General features: G+C 41.9%; 1 protein-coding gene across 1 annotated transcript; it reads left to right on the top strand.

Moving 5' to 3' along the window:
• Positions 1-801: 801 nt before the first annotated feature.
• LOC310747366 (vomeronasal type-2 receptor 26-like) lies at positions 802-21,209 on the top strand (the record flags this gene model as incomplete). Its single annotated transcript, XM_083581729.1, has 4 exons — positions 802-1,359; positions 18,076-18,303; positions 18,656-18,782; positions 20,308-21,209. The coding sequence occupies 4 exons, from the start codon at positions 802-804 to the stop codon at positions 21,207-21,209; spliced, it is 1,815 nt and encodes a 604-aa protein (XP_083437855.1).
• Positions 21,210-23,603: the final 2,394 nt, after the last annotated feature.

The raw sequence follows: 23,603 nt of genomic DNA, 5'->3' as shown, positions 1-23,603 counted from the left end.
TCGGCACGCATAAATTTGAAAATAGATAGCATCTCTGATGAATCACAGAGACTCTGATAAACTGACCATCTGTAGTCAAGAGCGGGGGACCTATTTTATAAAGCAGAACATGGTTTTCATTGAAGCAACACCATGAAGTTCAAAAGCTAATTAAGCTGGTTTGAACTAAGGGAGAATTAGATGCTATGCCAGTCAAGCAATTAAAAATACTGTGATTAGCTTTAAAAAGAAATTGAGTGGCTGGTGATGCAGATTGAGATCCTTGTGTGAATGGAATTAGTGCCTTTATCCCTTTGCTCTCCCTTTCAGTTTTGCTAAGAATGTCCTCCCTTGGATCTGCAATTATTGGTAACTCAGGTTGTATGGCTGAGATATGAAATGACTCCTGATGTTAAGGATGTAGTATTTATATGGATGACCCAATGCACATACCAAGTGTAATTGACCATGCATAAAACTGCTAGGCTTTCTTCTTCTTTCCAACACACCTCTCTTTAGCTCATATATGGTCCAGCTCCAGTGATGAATGATAAAACCCCAGGACTTCCTTTCTACCAGATGGCCCCCCAAGAAGGCCACCAGTTTGCAGGGATTCTTTCTCTGCTTCTGCATTTCAGGTGGACGTGGATTGGGGTTGCTGTGGTTAACAATGAGAGTGGAGAAAGATTTCTACAAAAGGTTCTCCCACTCTTTTCAAGCAGAGGTATTTGTTTTGCCTTTCAAGAAACAATCCCCAAATTTAGTTTTTTCACTGAAGGACTCGCTCTGATGCAACAGGGAGCAAAAATACATGATAGAATGATGGGTAGCAAAGCCAATGTTGTGGTGGCCTATGGAGAAGCTCCTACCACTATATTTTTTAGGTGGCTTCCATACCTATCAATGCTTGGGAGCACAAAAACAAATGTAAAAGGTAAAGTATGGATATCAACAGCCCAAGTAGAGTTCATTTCATTGACCTTTCAGCGGGATTGGGATGCAACTATATTCAATGGTGCTATAACCTTCAAAATTCACTCCAATGATCTACCAGGATTTCATCAATACATTGAGGGCAGAAACCCTTTCAATGCAGAAGGTGATGATTTCATCTGGGATTTCTGGCAACATGCCTTTGGCTGTGTATTCCCACATCACATTCTGGATGATGTGATGGGGGATATCTGCACAGGAATGGAGAATTTAGAGAATCTTCCTGCATCTCTCTTTGAAATGACAGTGCAAGGTCTAAGCTACAGCATCTATAATGCTGTCCACGCTGTTGCCCATGCATTGCATGCCATGTTCTTACGAGGACTCAGTTACCCACGAATGGTGGATGGAAGGAGAGAGAAACTTCAGAAGCAGCAGTTTTGGCAGGTAAGGGGCAATAAATCCTTAAGTTTCAAGAGGCTAAATATTGGGTTTTTAATGTCACTAACTGCTAACGATTTTTTCTTCTTTCCTGTCTTCCCTGGCACCTGGAAATTATAGATGGCCCCTTATTCAATGTACCATCCTGCTTTCCTCACAGTCTAAAAACGTAATTTTAAGTCAGAGTAAGTCCCTCTCTGAGAGGCAGCAAAAGAGCAGACACAGAGAGACAAGGAGGAGGCAGTGAGGAATTCCAGAGAGAGAGGAAAGAAGCTGCGAGCAGCAGTGATCTGACCTTTGTGCGCAAAGAAGGACAGTGTGGAAATAGGCAGCCAGCAAATTCTGATAATGACACCGAAGCAGTGGTGATAAGGAAAACAAAATTTCCCAAAACTCGTAGGCGAGCAAAGTTTGCTGAGAGGTGGAGGAAGGGAGAAAAGAAACAGTGGGGGCTTTCCTGTTGTGGCAGAAAGGGGTGGCAATCAGTCTCGGCACCTGGAAGTTCCAGTGAGGACTGAATTAGCTGAGCTCTAACCAGAGCTGTTCATGGAGCAATAAATCTGAAATAATTAACTGCTGGAGTCGTGTTGTGTTTGTGTGGGGGAGACCCCAATCCGACATTTTACAAATACTTTCCAGAAATGCAACTGTATTATTCTGTAACAGTATGGAAAACACAGACACTTGATTTAGAGTATTTCAGATTTTGCACAAGGCTCCTTGTTCTGTATGCACAATATATACTGTATACTGGCAATTCTGCTTATTTTTGTAGCATCTGTGTTTGCACTCCCTCAGTCCTAATGGATGAATGTATCTTCCTTCAATATTGTGCTTCACAGATGCCTAGATATACCTGCTGGCCCAGTACACCTTCACCCTTGTATTACAAGGGAAGACAGGAGTGCCTGGCGTGCTCTGGTCCATGGGGTCACGAAGAGTCGGACACGACTAAACGACTAAACAACAACACACTCTCCATGCACAAAATACACAGAGATATGTTTATTTAATCCGAGGTTGTTCACACACCTATTCATTTCTTTTCTCAATATCAGCCCAATTACAACTACAATCTCATTCACTATTAGAAAGCCAACCATTTGAAATACGATTAGTCTTTCAGAAAGCCTTTCGTTGGCTACACTATAAGCCAAAATGTGGCATGCAGAACATTTGGTAAGAATTTGGTTCGGGATGAAAGGTTGTGAAGCAGTAACACTTCCTTCTCTACCTGAAGCCTTCAATACTGAACATGGACCCTTTTGGGCTGAAGCCACACACCTCCCCCACTCCTCCTCCCCAGTTAAAACCAAGAGGATTCCAAGACACAAGCACTTAAGCTTACATGCATTGCTAATGGGGAGTGGATTATAGGGAACACTGCCGGCCATATGTGAGCCCCAAATAGGCTATATGTATGTTGCAGGCAGGGCTGCTCCCCTCTCTACCCTAGATATCTTTTTGAAGCATTCAGATCCACCCTCTTCTAAATGCTTGCCTTCTCTTTTTTCATTCTAGCTCCATCATTTTCTGAGAGGTGTCTCATTTAACAACAGTGCTGGAGACACAGTGTCCTTCAATCAGAACTGGGAGGTAATATCTAGCTTGGATGTTATCAACTGGGTTATTTCCTCCAACCAGTCCTTTCATAGGGTAAAAATTGGGATGATGAATCCTGAGAGTTCTCCAGATCTTGCCCTCACCCTTCATGAAGATGCCATAACATGGCATGGATGGTTTAACCAGGTAGAATCACATTGTTAGCTAATTCAAAAGAGATTCATTCTTGAGTGAGCAATTGATGTCAAAGATTAAATTCAATTGAGAATCAGAAAAACTTACAAAATACTCATTTTATTTTACTGGATGTAAACTCATGTATTTGTCCAGGATATAATTGCACACATTTTCAATCCTAAATGGGTGTAATATGGTGCAATCTGGTAAATTATGTATAATATCTCCTATGTATTCATTGTTTTAATACAGACGGTGATGAATTACTCTCTGCAGAGCTGATCTACGGCTTACTGAAATGCTGTGACAATTTAGCAACATAGGGAAGGTCTCCAGAACTTGGCCAGTACTAGATTATTCTCATGTTTCTCCTTCATTTACTGGTTAGGTTCGGCCTCTTTCTGTCTGTACTGAGAACTGTCACGCAGGGTCAAGGAAGAAAGTGAAGGAAGGAGAACCATTTTGCTGCTATGATTGCATCCCATGCCCAGAGGGAAAGATTTCAAACCAGGAAGGTAAGAGAAAAACGCAGAAATTTGGATACAGATGCAGAACTCCCATGGATGTTTACAGGGCGTTTGTTAGAGAATGTCCTATTAAGCAGTCAGGGAGTGGGCAGCTGTTGTGGCTTATTGTGACAGGCCCACATCTCTAGAGAGCATTGCTGGGGTCAAGCAGCCACGTATCAGGGAGCTCCCTGGCTGCCACTCTGGATTGTCGGGCTTTCACACCACCTGGTCATTCAGTTCCAGCCACCTGGTCGTACGGAGTGGGTGGGGCTGTAAACTGTTAGTCCTCAGGGACTGTAGTCGGCTGAAGAACCACTCTGCCGGCCCTCCCTATTCACTGATGCTGTGGGTTTGTTCTTTGTTAATCTTTTTTCTTCCTAACGCACTGTGTTTATTGGCTTTGCTCTAGTTCAGTAATGATTCCTGTATTCAGAAAGAACCAGGAAGGAATTTGACTCTAAACAGTTTGGCCCCTTTTGTTGTTTTTGCCTTCCCCATAGCAATAGTCATATCTTTGGCAGGGAAGGCATTGGGTGGACTCCTTCTAGTCTAACATTCTACGGTGGGTGAAGTGATGCACACACCCCACCTCAGAACTGTATGATAACAGTGTACCCTGTTAGAGTGGTCTAGTTGGAAGTCTATGTCCAAAACCAAGTCGTGTAGCAGATGGCCCATAGATGTTTCTTCACCAACCTGGGAGACTGTGTGGGATATAAGCCCATTGCCCAAGCAAAGTCCAACCTACATCTGGAATCAATAAAGTTGTGGCTAAAATTAAAACCCAGACGATTGTCCTGTCCAGTCATTTCACCTTCACAGGCTTGGCCTTGCTCCCTCAAGAGGGGTCATGGTGAGTGGGTCCAAAATAAGCAGAGTTTGCTTATGGGAATATTAACTTAATAAAATATCTCTTGAATTTGCAAGTCATGTTACAGCTTTTATGCAGCCCTGATTTCGGCATTTGAAAGATGAAAAATTCAACATGCCCCAAATAATATCACAAGGATGCCTTCAGAGCACAACATGCTGACCATGTAGCTCTCCCTACCAATTAGGCCACCATCTACCACAATTACATAGGATCAGAGAGCGCAGAATATATTTTCTGGTTTAAAGAATCTTAAATTTTGAGTGAGCACAAGAAATGAAGGGTGTTGATGTAATTGATAGATTATGTATGAGCTGGGGACTGTGCCTTTCTTTTTTTCCAGATATGAATAACTGTGATAAATGCTCAGACAATGCATGTATTCCCAAGGATATAAACTTCTTGTCTTATGAAGAACCTTTGGGCATCAGTTTAGTCTCCTTTATCACAGAATATATCAGAAGGCCACAGAATCCCAGTTGTTTCTGGCCTTGATTTGGTACAGTTGAGAAAGATATCCCACAGCTGTCCGATTCCCTGACCTGCAACAGTTAAGGAATTTTTGATGCGGTGGATGTCCTCTTTCATGTGGCTCTGCTACTCTGGGCAGGTGGAATCTACCACTGGTGGTATGCCTGCCAGCAGTAGTGAACGTAACTCACCCCCATGGGGTGTTTCAGGGACAAATCTCAGCCAGAAAAGAATCTGCTGGATCCTAAACCAGCTCAGATGCCAGGAAGCTGCCTGGGAGCTGGCATAGCAAAAATACAAGAAGTAGGAAGTGGAGTAGGAATCCATCCTGAGAGGAATTTTCTGGTCTGTGTTAGAAACTGCTTGAATTTTTAGAAATTTCTAAGCATTGATACCAAACCCAGGTGCCCCCTTATCTGTCCTCCAAGGTTAGTATTTGTGAGAACCAGTTAATTAAAACCTGTGAACTTGCTTCAGGGTGAGAACAGAAATTGTGCGCTGGTGGCGCAGCGGCAGCAGGAGGCCCCATTAGCTAAAGTAGTACCAGGTTAAGAACAGTTTCAGGTTAAGAACGGACCTCCAGAATGAATTAAGTTCTTAACCCGAGGTATTACTGTAATGATTTATTATACTTTTTAAAATAAGTTTTGTTTTTTGAGTTCCTGGACCTACCCAGCTTGGTTACATTCCAGAGATGGGTCAGTCTCTACACTATGATCTGCCCTGTTGGGGACATTGTTGTTGTTGTTTAGTCGTTTAGTCGTGTCCGACTCTTCGTGACCCCATGGACCAGAGCACGCCAGGCACGCCTGTCTTCCACTGCCTCCCGCAGTTTGGTCAGATTCATGTTTGTAGCTTCGAGAACACTGTCCAACCATCTCGTCCTCTGTCGTCCCCTTCTTCTTGGGCCCTCAATCTTTCCTAACATCAGGGTCTTTTCCAGGGAGTCTTCTCTTCTCATGAGGTGGCCAAAGTATTGGAGCCTCAGCTTCACAATCTGTCCTTCCAGTGAGCACTCAGGGCTAATTTCCTTAAGAATGGATGCGTTTGATCTTCTTGCAGTCCATGGGACTCTCAAGAGTCTCCTCCAGCACCATAATTCAAAAGCATCAATTCTTCGGCGATCAGCCTTCTTTATGGTCCAGCTCTCACTTCCTTACATCACTACTGGGAAAACCATGGCTTTAACTATACGGACCTTTGTTGGCAAGGTGATGTCTCTGCTTTTTAAGATGCTGTCTAGGTTTGCCATCGCCTTTCTCCCAAGGAGCAGGCGTCTTTTAATTTTGTGACTGCTGTCACCATCTGCAGTGATCATGGAGCCCAAGAAAGTAAAATCTCTCCCTGCCTCCATTTCTTCTACTTCTATTTGCCAGGAGGTGATGGGACCAGTGGCCATGATCTTCGTTTTTTTGATGTTGAGCTTCAAACCATATTTTGCGCTCTCCTCTTTCACCCTCATTAAAAGGTTCTTTAATTCCTCCTCACTTTCTGCCATCAAGGTTGTGTCATCTGCATATCTGAGGTTGTTGATATTCCTTCTGGCAATCTTAATTCCGGCTTGGGATTCATCCAGCCCAGCCTTTCGCATGATGAATTCTGCATATAAGTTAAATAAGCAGGGAGACAATATACAGCCTTGTCGTACTCCTTTCCCAATTTTGAACCAATCAGTTGTTCCATATCCAGTTCTAACTGTAGCTTCTTGTCCCACATAGAGATTTCTCAGCAGACAGATGAGGTGATCAGGCACTCCCATTTCTTTAAGAACTTGCCATAGTTTGCTGTGGTCGACACAGTCAAAGGCTTTTGCATAGTCAATGAAGCAAAAGTAGATGTCTTTCTGGAACTCTCTAGCTTTCTCCATAATCCAGCGCATGTTTGCAATTTGGTCTCTGGTTCCTCTGCCTCTTCTAAATCCAGCTTGCACTTCTGGGAGTTCTCGGTCCATATAATGCTTGAGCCTTCCTTGTAGAATTTTAAGCATAACCTTGCTAGCGTGTGAAATGAGTGCAATTGTGCGGTAGTTGGAGCATTCTTTGGCACTGCCCTTCTTTGGGATTGGGATGTAGACTGATCTTCTCCAATCCTCTGGCCACTGCTGAGTTTTCCAAACTTGCTGGCATATTGAGTGTAGCACCTTAACAGCATCATCTTTTAAAATTTTAAGTAGTTCAGCTGGAATATCATCACTTCCACTGGCCTTGTTATTTGCAGTGCTTTCTAAGGCCCATTAGACTTCACTCTCCAGGATGTCTGGCTCAAGGTCACCAACCACACTACCTGGGGTATACGAGACATCCATTTCTTTCTGGTATAGTTCCTCTGTGTATTCTTGCCACCTCTTCTTGATGTTTTCTGCTTCTGTTAGGTCCTTACCACTTTTGTCCTTTATTATGGTAATCTTTGTACGAAATGTCCCTTTCATGTCTCCAGTTTTCTTGAACAGATCTCTGGTTCTTCCCATTCTGTTGTTTTCTTCTATTTGTTTGCATTGCTCATTTAAGAAGGCCTTCTTGTCTCTCCTTGCTATTTTTTGGAAATCTGCATTCAATTTCCTGTATCTTTCACTATCTCCCTCGCATTTTGCTTGCCTTCTCTCCTCCGCTATTTGTAAGGCCTCATTGGACAGCCACTTTGCTTTCTTGCATTTCCTTTTCATTGGGATGGTTTTCATTGCTGCCTCCTGTATAATGTTATGAGCCTCCATCCATAGTTCTTCAGGCACTCTGTCCACAAAATCTAAATCCTTAAACCTGTTCCTCACTTCCACTGTGTATTCATAAGGGATTTGACTTAGATTGTATCTTACCGGCCCAGTAGTTTTTCCTACTTTCTTCAATTTAAGCTTGAATTTTGCTATAAGAAGCTGATGATCTGAGCCGCAGTCCGCTCCAGGTCTTGTTTTTGCTGACTGTATAGAGCTTCTCCATCTTTGGCTGCATAGAATATAATCTGATTTTGATGCTGCCCATCTGGTGATGTCCATGTGTAGAGTCGTCTCTTGTGTTGTTGGAAAAGAGTGTTTGTGATGACCAGCTTGTTCTCTTGGCAGAACTCTATTAGCCTTTGCCCTGCTTCGTTTTGAACTCCAAGGCCAAACTTGCCAGTTGTCCCTTTTATCTCTTGACTCCCTACTTTAGCATTCCAATCCCCTATAATGAGAGGAACATCCTTCTTTGGTGTCACTTCTATAAGGTGTTGTAAGTCTTCATAGAATTGGTCAATTTCAGTTTCTTCAGCACCAGTGGTTGGTGCATAAACTTGGATTACTGTGATGTTAAAAGGTCTGCCCTGAATTCGTATCAAGATCATTCTATCATTTTTGAGATTGCATCCCAATACAGCTTTTGCCACTCTTTTGTTGACTATGAGGGCCACTCCATTTCTTTTACGGGATTCTTGCCCACAGTAGTAGATATGATGGTCATCCGAACTGAATTCGCCCATTCCCGTCCATTTTAGTTCACTGATGCCCAGGATGTCAATATTTATTCTTGCCATCTCATTGTTGACCACATCCAACTTACCAAGGTTCATGGTTCTTACATTCCAGGTTCCTATGCAATATTTTTCTTTACAGCATTGGACTTTCCTTTCGCTTCCAGGCATATCCGCAACTGAGCGTCCTTTCGGCTTTGGCCCAGACGCTTCATCAGCTCTGGATCTACTTGTACTTGTCCTCCGCTCTTCCTCAGTAGCATGTTGGACGCCTTCCGACCTGAGGGGCTCATCTTCCAGCATCATAACTTTTATATGCCTGTTGTCTTTGTCCATGGAGTTTTCTTGGCAGGGATACTGGAGCAGCTTGCCGGTTCCTGCTCCAGGTGGATCACGTTTGGTCAAAACTCTCTACTATGACCTGTCTATCTTGGATGGCCCTGCACGGCATAGCTCATAGCTTCTCCGAGTTATTCAAGCCCCTTCGCCACGGCAAGGCAGTGATCCATGAAGGGGACATTAAATATATTAATTTTAACTGAGGTATATACATTTTCATCAAGACAACCATAGCAATTCAATAAAACATTGATTTAGACCTATAAACCTCCATGACACTTATCTCACCAATCCTACTCTTCATGGTGTAAATGCTGAATGTATCCTTAAATATGAGTGTGAAATGTTCTCTGTAGAAAACAAACAATTACATCATGTTGTTATTAAGATTACGTGTTTTCTTTTATAGACATGAATGACTGTAATACATGCTCAGATGAAGAATATCCAAACAAGAACCAGAATTTGTGCATACCAAAGGATGTAAGTTTCTTATCTTATGGAGAACCTTTGGGCATCAGCTTAGCTTGTTTTGCTCTTTACTTTTCTATGATCACAGCTCTAATGCTGGGAACATTTATGAAGCACCACAACACGGCACTTGTCAAAGCCAACAATCGAGACCTCACCTACACTCTCCTCATCTCACTCCTACTCTGCTTCCTTTGTGTGTTTCTATTTATAGGCCAACGTAATATGGTGACATGTCTCCTCCGACAAATAGCTTTTGGCATCATCTTCTCAGTAGCTGTTTCTTGTGTGTTGGCAAAAACCATCACAGTGGTTTTGGCTTTCATGGCCACCAAACCAGGATCTAGGATAAGGATGTGGGTGGGGAAGAGACTGACCAATTCCATTGTGGTTTCCTGCTCCCTTGTACAAGCAGGTCTTTGTGCTGCCTGGTTGGGATCCTCACCCCCATTCCCCGATGCTGATGTCCACTCAGTGACTAAAGAAGTTGTACTGGAATGTAATGAGGGATCTGTGACTATGTTTTACTGTGTCCTGGGCTACATGGGCTTCCTGGCTCTTGTCAGCTTCACCGTGGCCTTCTTTGCCAGGAAGTTACCTGACAGTTTCAATGAAGCAAAATTCATCACTTTCAGTATGCTGGTCTTTTGCAGTGTTTGGCTATCTTTTGTTCCAACCTACCTTAGTGCCAAGGGGAAATACATGGTAGCTGTGGAGATCTTCTCTATCTTAGCCTCCGGTGCTGGTCTGCTGTGCTGCATCTTTGCTCCCAAATGCTACATTATTTTGTTGCGACCTGAGCTGAACAACAGAGAGCATCTAGTAAGAAGTAAGATCTGAAGTGTTGTTGTGTCTGCATCATACCATATAATTTCAAAATCTAGTGTTGTACATCAGTGTGCAAAGCAGAATATTAGCTGGTAAGGATTTCTTCCTATAGGGTACGAGTTACTGGTCCTTCACTGAGACTTGTGGGGGGGGTTGCCTCATTCTATTTCTAAATTCAGGATCTGTAGGGTGGGGGGTGCACACAAACTCCTATTCTTTTTATGGGACTTAGAAATAAGGGAGTCACTGTATCCAACACCTTGCAGGCTTTCATACATGATCTGTGGGCTGCATTTGGAGCACACACAGCTGATTTGTTGGTTCATTTAGCTCAGGATTGTCTGGGCAATGTCCCAAGGCAGTGGTGAACTGGATGAGGGGCAAAAAACCAAATCTTGGGAAGACAGATGTTCTATGTTTAGTTGGTTTCGGCATCCAGAAGACAGGCCCACTGCTTGTCCTGGATGAGTCTAAACTCCCTCTAAAGGAGCAGGTGCATAGCTTGGGAATGCTCTTGGATATGTGTTAGTCATGAGAGGCCCAAGTGATCCTGGTGGGTTGCAGTGCCTTTTACCAGCTTCATTTCTTATGGCATCTATGAATGTACATTATGTGGACAAACATGTTTTCCATAGCAATTCCCAGGGGAAATGCCCAGATCTGAACAGGTGATTTCCTGATTCATTAATTCTGAAAAGTGCCAATTTTTGTGCTCATCCAGCCCACTGTAGAATTTCAGTTGCCATGAACAAAACAAGTAGCAAAGGCACTAAAGGATATTACAAATCTGTCCCCCACCATTTACAGACGGAGGGGCTGGGGACCAAGGACAGCCATCTGTTGTGATCTCTGATTCTTTGCACTATTGACCCTGAAGCTCAGGATTATCTGGCTATGTGTGCAGAGTTAGGGCAGCATCACTTAGAATCTAGGGGCTGAATTATTACTAAAAAAAATCACTTTAATACAGACCTGGAGAGTTTACCAACTTCTTTATTGAGAAATACACATAATTTTACATGGTTTGCTGATATTACCCTCAAACTCAGGCAAATAGGGGTTGCAACAGATTCCCTTCTTCTATCGGATGAGTCACAAATCTTCTTTCTCATCAAGCAGAGACTGCTAGACCATGAAATGCAAAAACTCTACCCCTCCCAGCCTTTTGTATTTTCATGGAGCAATGCCTTATTATTTTTATAATTTAGATACTCCATCGCATCACAGATATTTTATGCTAGCTTGTCTAAATGCAATCCCCTCATCTGCTCTGTTCGGAAGGTTTCCCATTCCAGAACAGATTCTGCTCCTGTAATAAGAAAACACAAGTTGCAATACATCACATAATTTTGGGTTACTGTCTTCTTGACGCCCTTCGCAGAGATCTAGGGACGCCCTTACAGCTTAAAATATTTGTTTCTGGCACTTTTCTTGGAAACAGAATGGAAGAAGTGGGAATGGAAGTATGATTTTCTTTAAACTAGAATGAAAAATCATGGCAAATGCAACAGGAAATGGGATCAGAAGATATGGAACTGGATGTGAATTAATTAATACAAAGTAAATAAATATGGAATATTGTTCTAACATATGACCACAGCAGAAAGACTCTTGTGTGATTAAAGACAAAGAGATTTAGCATTGTTTAAAAAGTTTGGGGAAAAGCTTACATAAGGATATAATCCCTAAAATACCGTATTTTTTGCTCTATAGGATGCACCTTTTCCACTCCAAAAATTAAGGGGAAATGTGTGTGTGTCTTATGGAGCGAATACAGGCTCCTTGACTTCAGCGATAGCAATGCGAAGCCTCCAAAGTGCAGAGGGAGCGCTCCCTCCGCGCTCCTGAGGCTTTGCATTGCTTTCGCTGAAGCCTGGAGAGCGAGAGGGGTCGGTGCGCACGGACCCCTCTCGCTCTCCAGGCCTCACTGATAGCCGCCTGAAGCCTTCGGAGTGCAGTGTGAGTTCCCGCTGCCCTCCGCAGGCTTCAGGTTCCTTTTGCTGAAGCTGGGAAAGCAAGACTCTCCTGGCTTCAGCAGAGAGGGAGAGTTGCACAGCGCCCCTTCAGCCAAGCGGGAGGAGAAATGGAAGGGGCTCTGTTTCTTCTGCCGCTTTGCTGAAGGGTCGCTGAGCAGAGAGGGGGAGAATTTTTTTTCTTGCTTTCCCCCTCTAAAACAAGGTGCGTCCTATGGTCCGGTACGCCCTATAGAGCGAAAAATACGGTAGTTTGCTGCAGGTCCAGACTTGTCCTCTGTTATTTCTTGCTCTGCCTCATTCCAAGCCCATATGCCCCTTGCCATGGTGAAGAGGAGCAGGAACTGGGGAACAAAATTGATGTAAACATCTGCCACAGCACAATGGTAAATGAAGGGGCTTGACTGCTAATGAGGAGAAAATCAGCCTTTCATGTTTTGTTATTGCATGTGAATGAATAGTGTACTGGAACTCACAGTTTGGGGAAAATCATCATATGGAATGAAAAATGGAAGTGGCTCTGTTTCTCCTGCCGCTTCTCTGAAGGGTCGCTGAGCAGAGAGGGGGAGATTTTTTTTCTTGTTCTCCCCCTCTAAAACAAGGTGCATCCTATGGTGCAGTGTGCCCTATAGAGCGAAAAATACAATAGTTTGCTGCAGGTCCAGCTTGACTGCTAATGAGGAGAAAATCAGCCTTTCACGTTTTGCTATTGCTTGTGAATGAATAGTGTACTGGAACTCACAGATTGGGGAAAATCATCAAGGAGAGAATGGGTTCTTTTTCGTTTGAGGGCCTTCTAACAGTTTACAAAGTAACTTTCTTTACAAGTATTTTGTATTTTTAATTAAAAGTTAATGGCTGTCTTTTAGCTCACTGACTATATTTTGTTAAAGCTAAATGTGCTTTACATGTTGAAATTTGTAAAACTGCTGAGTTAAGAAACACAGAATTAAATGGAGCTTTCTCTCAAACAACTATTACATGTATAGACTAGAGGTCCTGCCTCATGGCTTCTTCAGAGATGTGAACTGAGGTTCCCATGGCCTGATTCCAAGATGCTACATACACCATTTTACATTTTGGAGTCTCCTTTGGCTACAGGAACTGTTAGGATGAATTCCTAACTTCACCATTTCCCTCTCCACCACTGTTCCCATATAATCTAACAAAGGAGAGTTTAAAATGAGAGTTGTAAATATTCTCCAGCAATCCTACAGGGAACCCAGCATTTTGTCTTTCTAATTACCTTACCTACAGATCAAAAGGTCTGTAATTAATTCTGCTGCTACTCAAACCCCTGGTGAAGCTTCAGTGGCCACTGGAAAAACTCAAAGCAAAGCTTGCGGATGGTCTGATAAATATAGACATGATTATGATCCTCAATATTCAAGATTTCAGCCTCTCATGAAACTATAGTACCTTTCAGGTTAGACAGTTAGATATCTTGATAGTTCTGTAGAAGAGATTAACTGAATCTGTGGATAGATAGAATATGTGCCCTTTTATGCAAGATGTTGGTTGTCTTGCTGCTGGCACTATTTACTCCAAAGGTATGTCAGCTCCACATAGCAAATTGCAAGGTTCCATATATACACCAGCCACTTCATAAGTACCATCAATCAGGAGATTTTATCATTGGTGGCATTGCTTCTCATGGTGGCTTTGTCTCCAATCCAGGAACCTTCACTGAACAAGCCCCACCGGAATTATCTGAAGAGCTTGTGTAAGAATGTTTTGTTCCCCCTTCTACTTATTATGTTGCTGGAGTGGTCAGTCCTAGAACAGCAGCCTAAGGACACTTGCTGGGGCTGCAACCCTATACACACGTACTTAAGAATACCTTCCTTCAAATTAAATAAGATCTATCTCTGTCTGCATGTGAATACAGGCTCCAGTGGATTGAGCAGATGAAACCAATAGTGGGTCCAACAGTCAAGAAGGCAGTTTCTGCACATGCTGTAGAGAGAAGTGAGAAGTACATGGGGCCTGTCAACTTGGGAAGGTCACTCATCTAGGAGAAGGATAACTCTGATCCTAAACCTCTGTTGCCTTGTGAGATATCTTTGTGAGAAGAAAAGGTTGAGCAGTAAACCCTGAACAAATCTTGAATAGAGCCCCTAAGATGGTTGGATGGTGCCTTGTGTGCCTCCAGGAGATTTCATTATTGGTAGCATAGCTTCTCCTGATGCCTTTATTTTCAGTTCAGCAACTTTCACTGAAGAACCCCTATCTGCATTGCCTGAAGAGCTTGTGTAAGAACTAGTTTTGTGTCTGTTTTTATTTTCATTTAATATTTCCATTTAGTTAAAAGAAATATCTCTGCAGAAGATCACACAACCAGAGGAATCTCCAAAGGAAAATCCAAGAGGTCCCTCTCTCTCTCTCTCTCTCTCTCTCTCTCTCTCTCTCTCTCTCTCTCTCTGTGTGTGTGTGTGTGTGTAGGAAGGATTTATTTGTTTAAGCACACAATCTTTGTTCTCTTCCTTTTGGTTCTTTCTCACTACTTTATTGCGCCACATTCCTCCTTGTTTTTTACTCATCTTGTGCCCCCTTTTCTGTTTCTATTCTAGCACCACTCATTTTGTTGTTCAGCAGTTATCATAGACCATCCTCACAGTAGGTAGGAGACCTCATTCCAGTAACAGTACCCTGATAAGACAAATTGACTGAGAAATTGCTCTCACTAACCTTAACAAACAGCAGCTTCCATGATTCTTTGTGGAAGCCAAGCCTGTTTAAAGTGGTATCATATTGCTATAGAAGTATGGTTATATAATGTGCTTCTGTGGGCTGAGCAGAAAGTTGTGCTGCCTAATAATTTTATTTATGCTACCTTGCTTGGTGGTAAAAACTATACTGTAGTAAATAATGTACTGGTTTAAATGCATAGTCTTGTGCTTGAAATAGCTCCTTTATTCTGTGCATTTTGACAAAGTGTCTTTAAAAAGGAATCTCACTGAGAATGTATAGCATATGGTGTGTTCTGGAGTTGGCATTGTGTAGTTCTTTTTTTTCCTTATGCTAAAGACTGCCTAAATCTAAAGATTTAAGCTAAAGACTGCCTCAGAATAGATAGGACCTAAATGTGATTACTGTAAATAGATTTAGAGCATTGTTGTCTTTCAGCAAAAAGCAGAAGAGAAGGAAAACCCCACTGTGGTAGTGGGTATATTTGGGAGGGGGGACAGCTTATTCCAATGTAACAATGCATGGGATTTCAGCCTTACAAATCTGTATTTATAAATATTGTTGGAACTGTGAGATATTCTTCTGATCAGGAATGCAACTCTTGTTCCAGCGTGGTGCCAAAGGGTTACCAGCATATCCTGGCCTTGGCATTTGCAGTCAAGGAGATCAATGAAAACCCTCACATCTTACCAAATCTCACCTTGGGCTTCCACATCTATGACAGCTATGTCACTGCAATTAAGACATATCATGCCACAATGCTACTTTTATCTACACTGGAGAAATTTCTCCCCAACTATATATGTGATACACAGAATAATCTGACAGCTGTCATTGGGGGTCTTGACTCCCAGATCTCCCTCCATGTGGCAACTATCTTGGATATTTATAAGATTCCACAGGTAGGACACCTATGCCTGTTTCTGAGTGGAATATGAAAATTCAGTAAGGCAGTCATACTTTTTCTTTATTTCTTCCAGCTTGTATTATGCTGTTTAGAAACATAAATGGGAACATTGGGAATAATCATATCAATTATTCTTTTCGCACACTGAGAGCAGTTCATTAACAGCTGAAAAACAAAAAACCTATAACTGGAACATGATTTCCCTAGATTAGAACTCAATTGGAAAATAGATAGCATCCTCTGCTGAATCACAAACCCTGTTATGAACGGCCCATCTGTAGGCATAAATTGAGAAGCAACTTTATAAAATAGATCCTCATTTCCTCTGAAGCAACACCATAAAGTTGAAAAACTAATTAAGTTGGTTTTAACTGAGGGGGAATTAGATGCTATGCCAGTCAGGCAATTAAAAATACTGTGATTAGCTGATGGAGATTGAGCTCCTTATGTGAATGGAAATAGTTTGTATATCCCATTGCTCTGTAATTCAGGATTGATCAGAACTGACTCTGCTGGGTCTTTCATCATTGCTGACTCAGGTAGTACAGTTTAGATATGAAATGCTTCCTGATGCTAAAGATGCACTATCTTTATGGATGTTCAAATGGACATGTCAACTGCATTTCACAGTGCATAACACTGCTATATAAGTGGATGGTGTTTCTTCTCTCTTTCCAACACACCTCTCTTTAGCTCATATATGGCCCGGCTCCAGTGATGAATGATAAAACACCAGGACTTCCTTTCTACCAGATGGCCCCCCAAGAAGACCACCAGTTTGCAGGGATTCTTTCTTTGCTTCTGCATTTCAGGTGGACTTGGATTGGGGTCGCTGTGGTTGACAATGACAGTGGAGAAAGATTTCTACAAAATGTGCTCCCACTCTTTTCAAACAGAGGTATTTGTTTTGCCTTTCAAGAAACAATCCCCAGATTTAGTTTTCTCACTGAAGGACTCACTCTGATGAAACAGGGAGCAATAATACATGATAGAATGATGGGTAGCAATGCCAATGTTGTGGTGGTCTATGGAGAAGCTTCTACCACTGTATTTTTTAGATGGCTTCCATATCTATCAATGCTTGGGAGCATGAAAACAAATACAAAAGGTAAAGTATGGATATCAACAGCCCAAGTAGAGTTCATTTCATTGGCCTTTCAACAAGATTGGGATGCAGAAATATTCAATGGTGGTATATCCATCAGAATTCACTCCAATGATCTACCACGATTTCATCAATATGTTGAGGGCCGAAACCCTTCCAATGCAGAAGGTGATGATTTCATCTGGGATTTCTGGCAACAAGCCTTTGGCTGTGTATTCCCACATCGCATTCCGGGTGATGCCAAGGGGGATATCTGCACTGGGAAAGAGAGAGTGGAGAATCTTCCTGCATCTCTCTTTGAAATGACAGTGCAAGGTCTAAGCTACAGCATCTATAATGCTGTCCACACTGTTGTCCATGCATTGCATGCCATGTTCTTACAAAGACTCAGATACCCAGGAATGGTGGATGGAAGGAGAGAGAAGCTTCAGAAGCAGCAGTTTTGGCAGGTAAGGGGCAATAAATCATTAGGTTGCATGAGACTACAGCGGTACCTCAGTCTACGAACTGAATTCATCCCAGAAGTCCGTTCTTAAACCAAAGCGTTCTTAAACTGAGGCGCGCTGTCCCTACTGAGGCCTCCCGCCACTGGTGCCCTTCCACCATTCAGCTTCCGTTTGTCTTCTGAGGCAAAGTTTGCTTGCCGGAATTCCCACTTCCGGTTTTGCGGAGTTCATTGCCAAAATAGTTTGTGAACAGGACTGTTTGTAGAGCGAGGTATCACTGTATATAGTGAGTGTTCAAGTTCCCTAAGAAATATTTCCCCCTCCCTGCTTTCCGTGGTGATCTGTGTATCATCCCTGCCCGCATTCTTTGCAGGATGAATCTTCCTTCAATCTGTTACTTCAAATCTGTTCAGGTATGCAGATGATCCAGCAGACTCTCATCCTTTTATTCCACATACATACACTCTCCATGCACAAAAGCACAGAAAGACATTTATTTACTCCTAGATTATTAACCTATTCACACATACACCCATTCATTTCCTTTCTCACTATCACCCCAATTCACAGTTATTACGGTATATCATTCTTTGGCTGCAATATGAGGCTCTTTTCAAGAACTAATGGGGCATGCAGAACTTTTGATGGCTTGGGGGGGAGTTTAGAAGCATTAGCACTTCCCTCTCTACCTAAAACCTATCTAAAACATCCCCCATATTAATACCAATAGGATTCCAAAATACACACATCTAGGCCTTCATGCAGTGCTAATAGGGAGTGGAGAAAAGGGGAAATTGCAAGCCATCCATGAACCCCAAATAGGCTACATGCATGTTGCGGGCAGTGGGACTCCCCTCTCTGCTCTAGATCTCTTTTTGAAACATTCAGATCCACCCTTTTCTAAATGCTTGCTTTCTCTTTTTTTCTATCTAGCTCCATCATTTTCTGAGAGCTGTCTCATTCAACAACAGTGCTGGAGACATGGTGTCCTTCAATCAGAATGGGGAAGTAATATCTAGTCTGGACATTATCAACTGGGTTATTTCCTCCAACCAGTCCTTTCATAGGGTAAAAGTTGGGAGAATGGATCCTGAGGCTCCTCCAGACCAAGCCTTCACCCTTTATGGAGATACCATAATATGGCACAAATGGTTTAATCAGGTAGAGTCACATTGTTAGCTAATTCAAAAGAAATTCATTCTAAAACGAGCAATGATTATTTGCCTTGATGTCTAAGATAAAGTACACTTGAGGATCAGGGGAAAAAACCTTATGAAAAAATCTCAATTATTTGCTTGATGTAAATTGATGTATTTGTCCAGGATGTGTGTGTTTATCGCTCTCTTCCCAAATGCAATGTAATGTTGTGTGACCCCTAAAACTATCTATGATATCTGCTATGTATTCTTTGTCTTAACACAGACAAGAATGCACTCAATGCAGAGCTGAACCTGACTGATTCCAAACTCATCATTCTCATGAATATCATGCTTCTGCTTCATTTACGGATTAGGCTCAGCCCCTTTCTGTCTGTACTGAGAATTGTCACGCAGGATCAAGGAAGAAAGTGAAGGAAGGAGAACCGTTTTGCTGCTATGATTGCATCCCATGCCCAGAGGGAAAGATTTCAATCCAGGAAGGTAAGAGATATTTACCTTAAGTATAATTTGGATCCAGATGCAGTACTTCTATTGGGTTCCCTTTAACAGGAATGGGACAAATTAAGCCATGACTAACTTCTCCACTTGCTTTCAAAGGGACCAAGTGATACACAGGACATTTCCATACAATCACTTCATTGGAGCCTTCATCCTGATTTGTGTGCACAATGTTTACAAGGAGTTTGTTCAATTAAAAGCTGAATGTGCTAGACAAAAGTAGATGTTTATTGTGTACTCATTCTACTTAGTTTGTGTGAATGTCAGAAAATGTTGCATCAAGAAAATGTAATCTCAAACTTTCCAGTGTACTCCCCAATCACTTTCCTTATTGTAAACAGTCTGTGCTTTTTGAGGTGGGGGCTTCTTGAACAAGAGCTCCAAACCCACTTTAATTGCAGAACTTGAATTTGCACATATGTGATTTAATCCCACACCCAAATACTGGCAGTCTGGATGCACCATATATATTCCGTACATATATGCATATATTCATACATATTCATTCAGTACATCATCCTTTTCCTTGAGATCTCTCCCACTTCACCATCATTCAGTACAGGGTTTATTTTGCCTCACCAGGTATTATTGCTCTTTCACAAATGTGGGGTGTCTTTAGCATGCCTTTCTGTTCATATCTGCAATAGCACCTTAGAGCATGTCATCTTCCGCAATGAAATTTAAATTTTGTGAATTTCTTCAGTAAAAATAAGTTTTTGATGTGAGGAATTCAAATCTGCTCTTATCTTTGTGATGTAGCTTGTAAGTCTACATTTGATTGAATAGTACATAAATGGCTTTGGTAAGCCAAAGAAGTTTAATTTTACCTTCGCAAAATGTCAGGTAATGCTAAATAATAATAATAAATATATTATTAATATATAATATATAATATAACTGGAAGTAATTGTCAGTCACTTTTAATGACTTCATGCATCTTTACACTTATTTTACTTACCATGCAAAACTGTACAGTGGTACCTCTGGTTATGTACTTAATTCATTCCAGAGGTCCGTTCTTAACCTGAAGCTGTTCTTAACCTGAAGCACCACTTTAGCTAATGGGGCCTCCCACTGCTGCTGCTGCGCCGCCACGTGATTTCTGTTCTCATCCTGAAGCAAAGTTCTTAACCCAAGGTACTATTTCTGGGTTAGCGGTGTCTGTAAGCTGAAGCGTATGTAACCCAAGGTACCACTGTATCTTAAACAAAACAATTTTTAACTTCCGAATTCATACTCCAAATTTTGAGCACCACTCATATTTGGAATTCAGCACACCATATAATACAACATGGATGCTCTTAGAGCACAAGATGTGGTACCATTTAGCTCTCTACCAATTAGGCCACCAACTACCACAATTACATAGGATCACAAAGCGCAGAATGTATGTTCCGACTTGAAGAGCTCCTTATATTCTGAGTGAACAAAAAAAAATGAAGCATGTTGATGTGATTGATGGATTATGTATGAGCTGGGGACTATACTGTTCTTTCTTTTTCCCCAGATATGAATGACTGTGATAAATGCTCAGACAAAGACTATCCAAGCAAGAACCAAGATGCATGTATTCCCAAGGATATAAGCTTCTTGTTTTACGAAGAACCTTTGGGTATCAGTTTAGTCTGCTTTTCGCTTTCATTTTCTCTGATCACAACTCTGGTGCTGGGTACATTTGTGAAGCACCATGACACTCCCATAGTCATTGCAAACAACAGGAACCTCACCTACACTCTCCTCATTTCTCTCCTCCTCTGCTTCCTTTGTGCACTGCTCTTCATGGGCCAACCAGAGAAGCTGACATGTCTCCTCCAACAAACCACTTTTGGCATCATCTTCTCAGTGGCTGTTTCTTGTGTATTGGCAAAAACCATCACTGTGGTACTGGCTTTCATGGCCACCAAACCTGGATCCAGCATGAGGAGATGGGTGGGGAAAGGATTGGCCAACACCATTGTCCTTTGCTGCTCCTTTGTCCAAGCAGGGATCTGTATTGTGTGGCTAGCAACCTTTCCCCCATTTCCAGATGTAGACAGTTACTCAGTGGCTAAAGAAATTATACTAGAATGCAATGAGGGGTCTGTGGTGATGTTTTACATTGTTCTGAGCTATATGGGCTTCCTGGCAATTATTAGTTTCATTGTCGCTTTCCTTGCCAGGAAATTACCTGACAGTTTCAATGAAGCCAAGTTCATCAGTTTCAGCATGTTGGTCTTTTGCAGTGTTTGGCTATCCTTTATTCCATCCTACCTGAGCACCAAGGGAAAATACATGGTTGCTGTGGAGATCTTCTCTATCCTAGCCTCTGGTGCTGGACTGCTGGGTTGCATCTTTTCCCCCAAATGTTATATTATTGTGTTCAGGCCTCAGCTGAACAAGAGGGAGCAGCTAATAAGAAAGAAGAGTTAAAAAATGAAAGAATGAAAGAAAAACTGTCCTTTGCTCATCAAAAGGGACTGCGTGTATGTTTCTTTGTGTATATACAGTAGAACAGTTCACTGGTGTCCAATTCTCCTTGGCTGGAAAAAAATCAGTTGGAAACTACAAAAGCACAGAAAAGCTCCTTCCTTAAAAACTACAGTTGCAACTTTCAAATCTAGATGAAAGCTACTAATTCCTACCTAGTCCACACTTTCTTCTTTTATCTACAAAAGTTAAATCAGTTTGGAATAATGAATTCAGTCTACAAAATCACAAAGAAAAGTCTTTCTTAAAAACTACCTTTGGATTTTTCAATTTTAGATGGAAGCAACTAATCTTTGCGGGGGTGGGGTGAGGAACGGAAATGCCGTTTACCTTCCTGCCGGAGCAGTACCTATTTATCTACTTGCACTTTGACATGCTTTTGAACTGCTAGGTTGGCAGGAGCAGGGACCGAGCAACGGGAGCTCACCCCATCGCGGGGATTCGAACCGCCAACCTTCTGATCGGCAAGTCCTAGGCTCTGTGGTTTAACCCACAGTGCCACCCGCGTCCCAATGATACCTACAAAGTGGCAAAAGAATAAGGCATGAACAGCTAGGAAGAAAAAGAACAAACATCAGAAAAACAAGCTTTGAGCTTTTTGTAGAAATAAGGGAGGACGACATGGGAGTTGAATGCATGTGAGCTGCACAAGAGCACGCAAGCTGCCGGCTAGCTTTTCAGAAGCTCTTTTTATTAGCAGAAATCAACAGTTTAGAAATAGTAGTGAAACCACCCTGAACTTAACATATTTCCAGCAAGGCACATTTCCAGGGTTAGCGATACAAGTGTCAAACCAGGTGTTTCCCCCAAATGTTCCCCTGATACTTGAAAGTCTGCTTCACTTGTCACGCTCCAGCCAAGTGGAACATTAAGCAAAGCTTTCTGCAAGGGAGACACAGGTCAGAGAGTGGGCATGGTGGCTAGACACGCTGTGGAGTGTCTTATGCTGAAGTGGAGGTGTGCCCCCATGCTGCATCTGCCATCCCCACACTTTTTTACTACACAGTTAGGTGGGGGGGGCAGGTCCAGACTTGTGTTCTGCACATTTAGTATGAAAAGTCACAGAAATGAAGCGCAAAGCTGATTTGACAGGAGTGTGTTATAGGCCTGTGGCACAGAGGCAAAAGAAAACCCATCAATTTGATTTGATGCCGAAGTTATTGTGGTCACTGCCACCGCAGCATAAATCTCAAACTATCATCTGCTTATCTTCTTGATTCTTCCCTTTGGTTGCACTTCATACAGTTTACAAAGGATGTTCTCTTTTACTTACTGATTTCTTTGTGCTTTGTATATATTAAACATATTATACAACAATGTTTTTGTTATTTGAATTTTTATTCCCCATTTTTCTCTCCCAAATGCCCAATAATTTGGCTTCTGTTAATTAGGATTAGTTTTAACCAGTTATTCTTCAGTCAGCCTGTATATATCCAAATTGAATTAAGATAAACCTGAACTAGAAAGGTTTTTCTGAAAAAGAAAATGCCCTCAAGTGCTTCAGAGGTCCCTGTGTCAGTTTGAGATGTTTGGCAAGAACCCACTTCTGCTCAGCTGCCTCATTCCATTTCTTAATTCAGGATCTGTAGGGTGGGGGGGGCGGGGTTGCACACAAACTCCTAATTTCCCATGGGACAGCCACTCCCTTATTTTAACACCTTGCAGGCTTTCATTCATGATCTGTGGGCTGCATTTGGAGCATAAACAGCTGCCTTGTTGGTTCATTAACTCAGGATTGTCTAATGGAGCAGGTGCATAATTTGGCAATACACTTGGATATGTGTTAATCATGAGAGGGCCAAATGACCTCAGTGGCTAGGAATGGCTTGTACCAGCTTCACTTTATACACCATCTATGGTTGTATATGGATTGGAATCGCTTAGCTACAATACACGATGCATCATAGCACCATCTCACAAGTTCTTAGAAATTGCCTAATGTAAATATCTGTTTTCCATTTATGTACAAAATATCAATTTAATTAACAATCTTAGTGAATAGCTAATTTTGCATCCAGCTGATTTAAAGTAAGTTGTGGAAATTCCTTCCCATGGGGGTGTTTCTATCATTGCAAAGGGATGGGTGACAGCACAAAGGGGTCACATTAAGAAACTTTGAGTTATTGTGGCATGAAAAAATTATATGTTTAAAAAACTGGGGCAATGCTTACAAAAAGATACTGAATCAACTTTTCTTTCTATAAATTATGTTGGCAATAACATTTTTTCAGGAAGATCAACCCTTTCAAGAAAAAAAGTTGCTTTTTGCTCTAATGGTGGTACACAATTATCTCCAGTGTCGGTCACTCAATCTTCTTATTACAGTCAATGATAAGT

This window comes from Podarcis filfolensis (genome assembly GCF_964270895.1).
Source record: "Podarcis filfolensis genome assembly, chromosome: 13".
In the NCBI taxonomy this organism is placed as follows: Eukaryota; Metazoa; Chordata; class Lepidosauria; order Squamata; family Lacertidae; genus Podarcis; species Podarcis filfolensis.
This window is presented reverse-complemented; position numbering and strand designations above follow the sequence as displayed.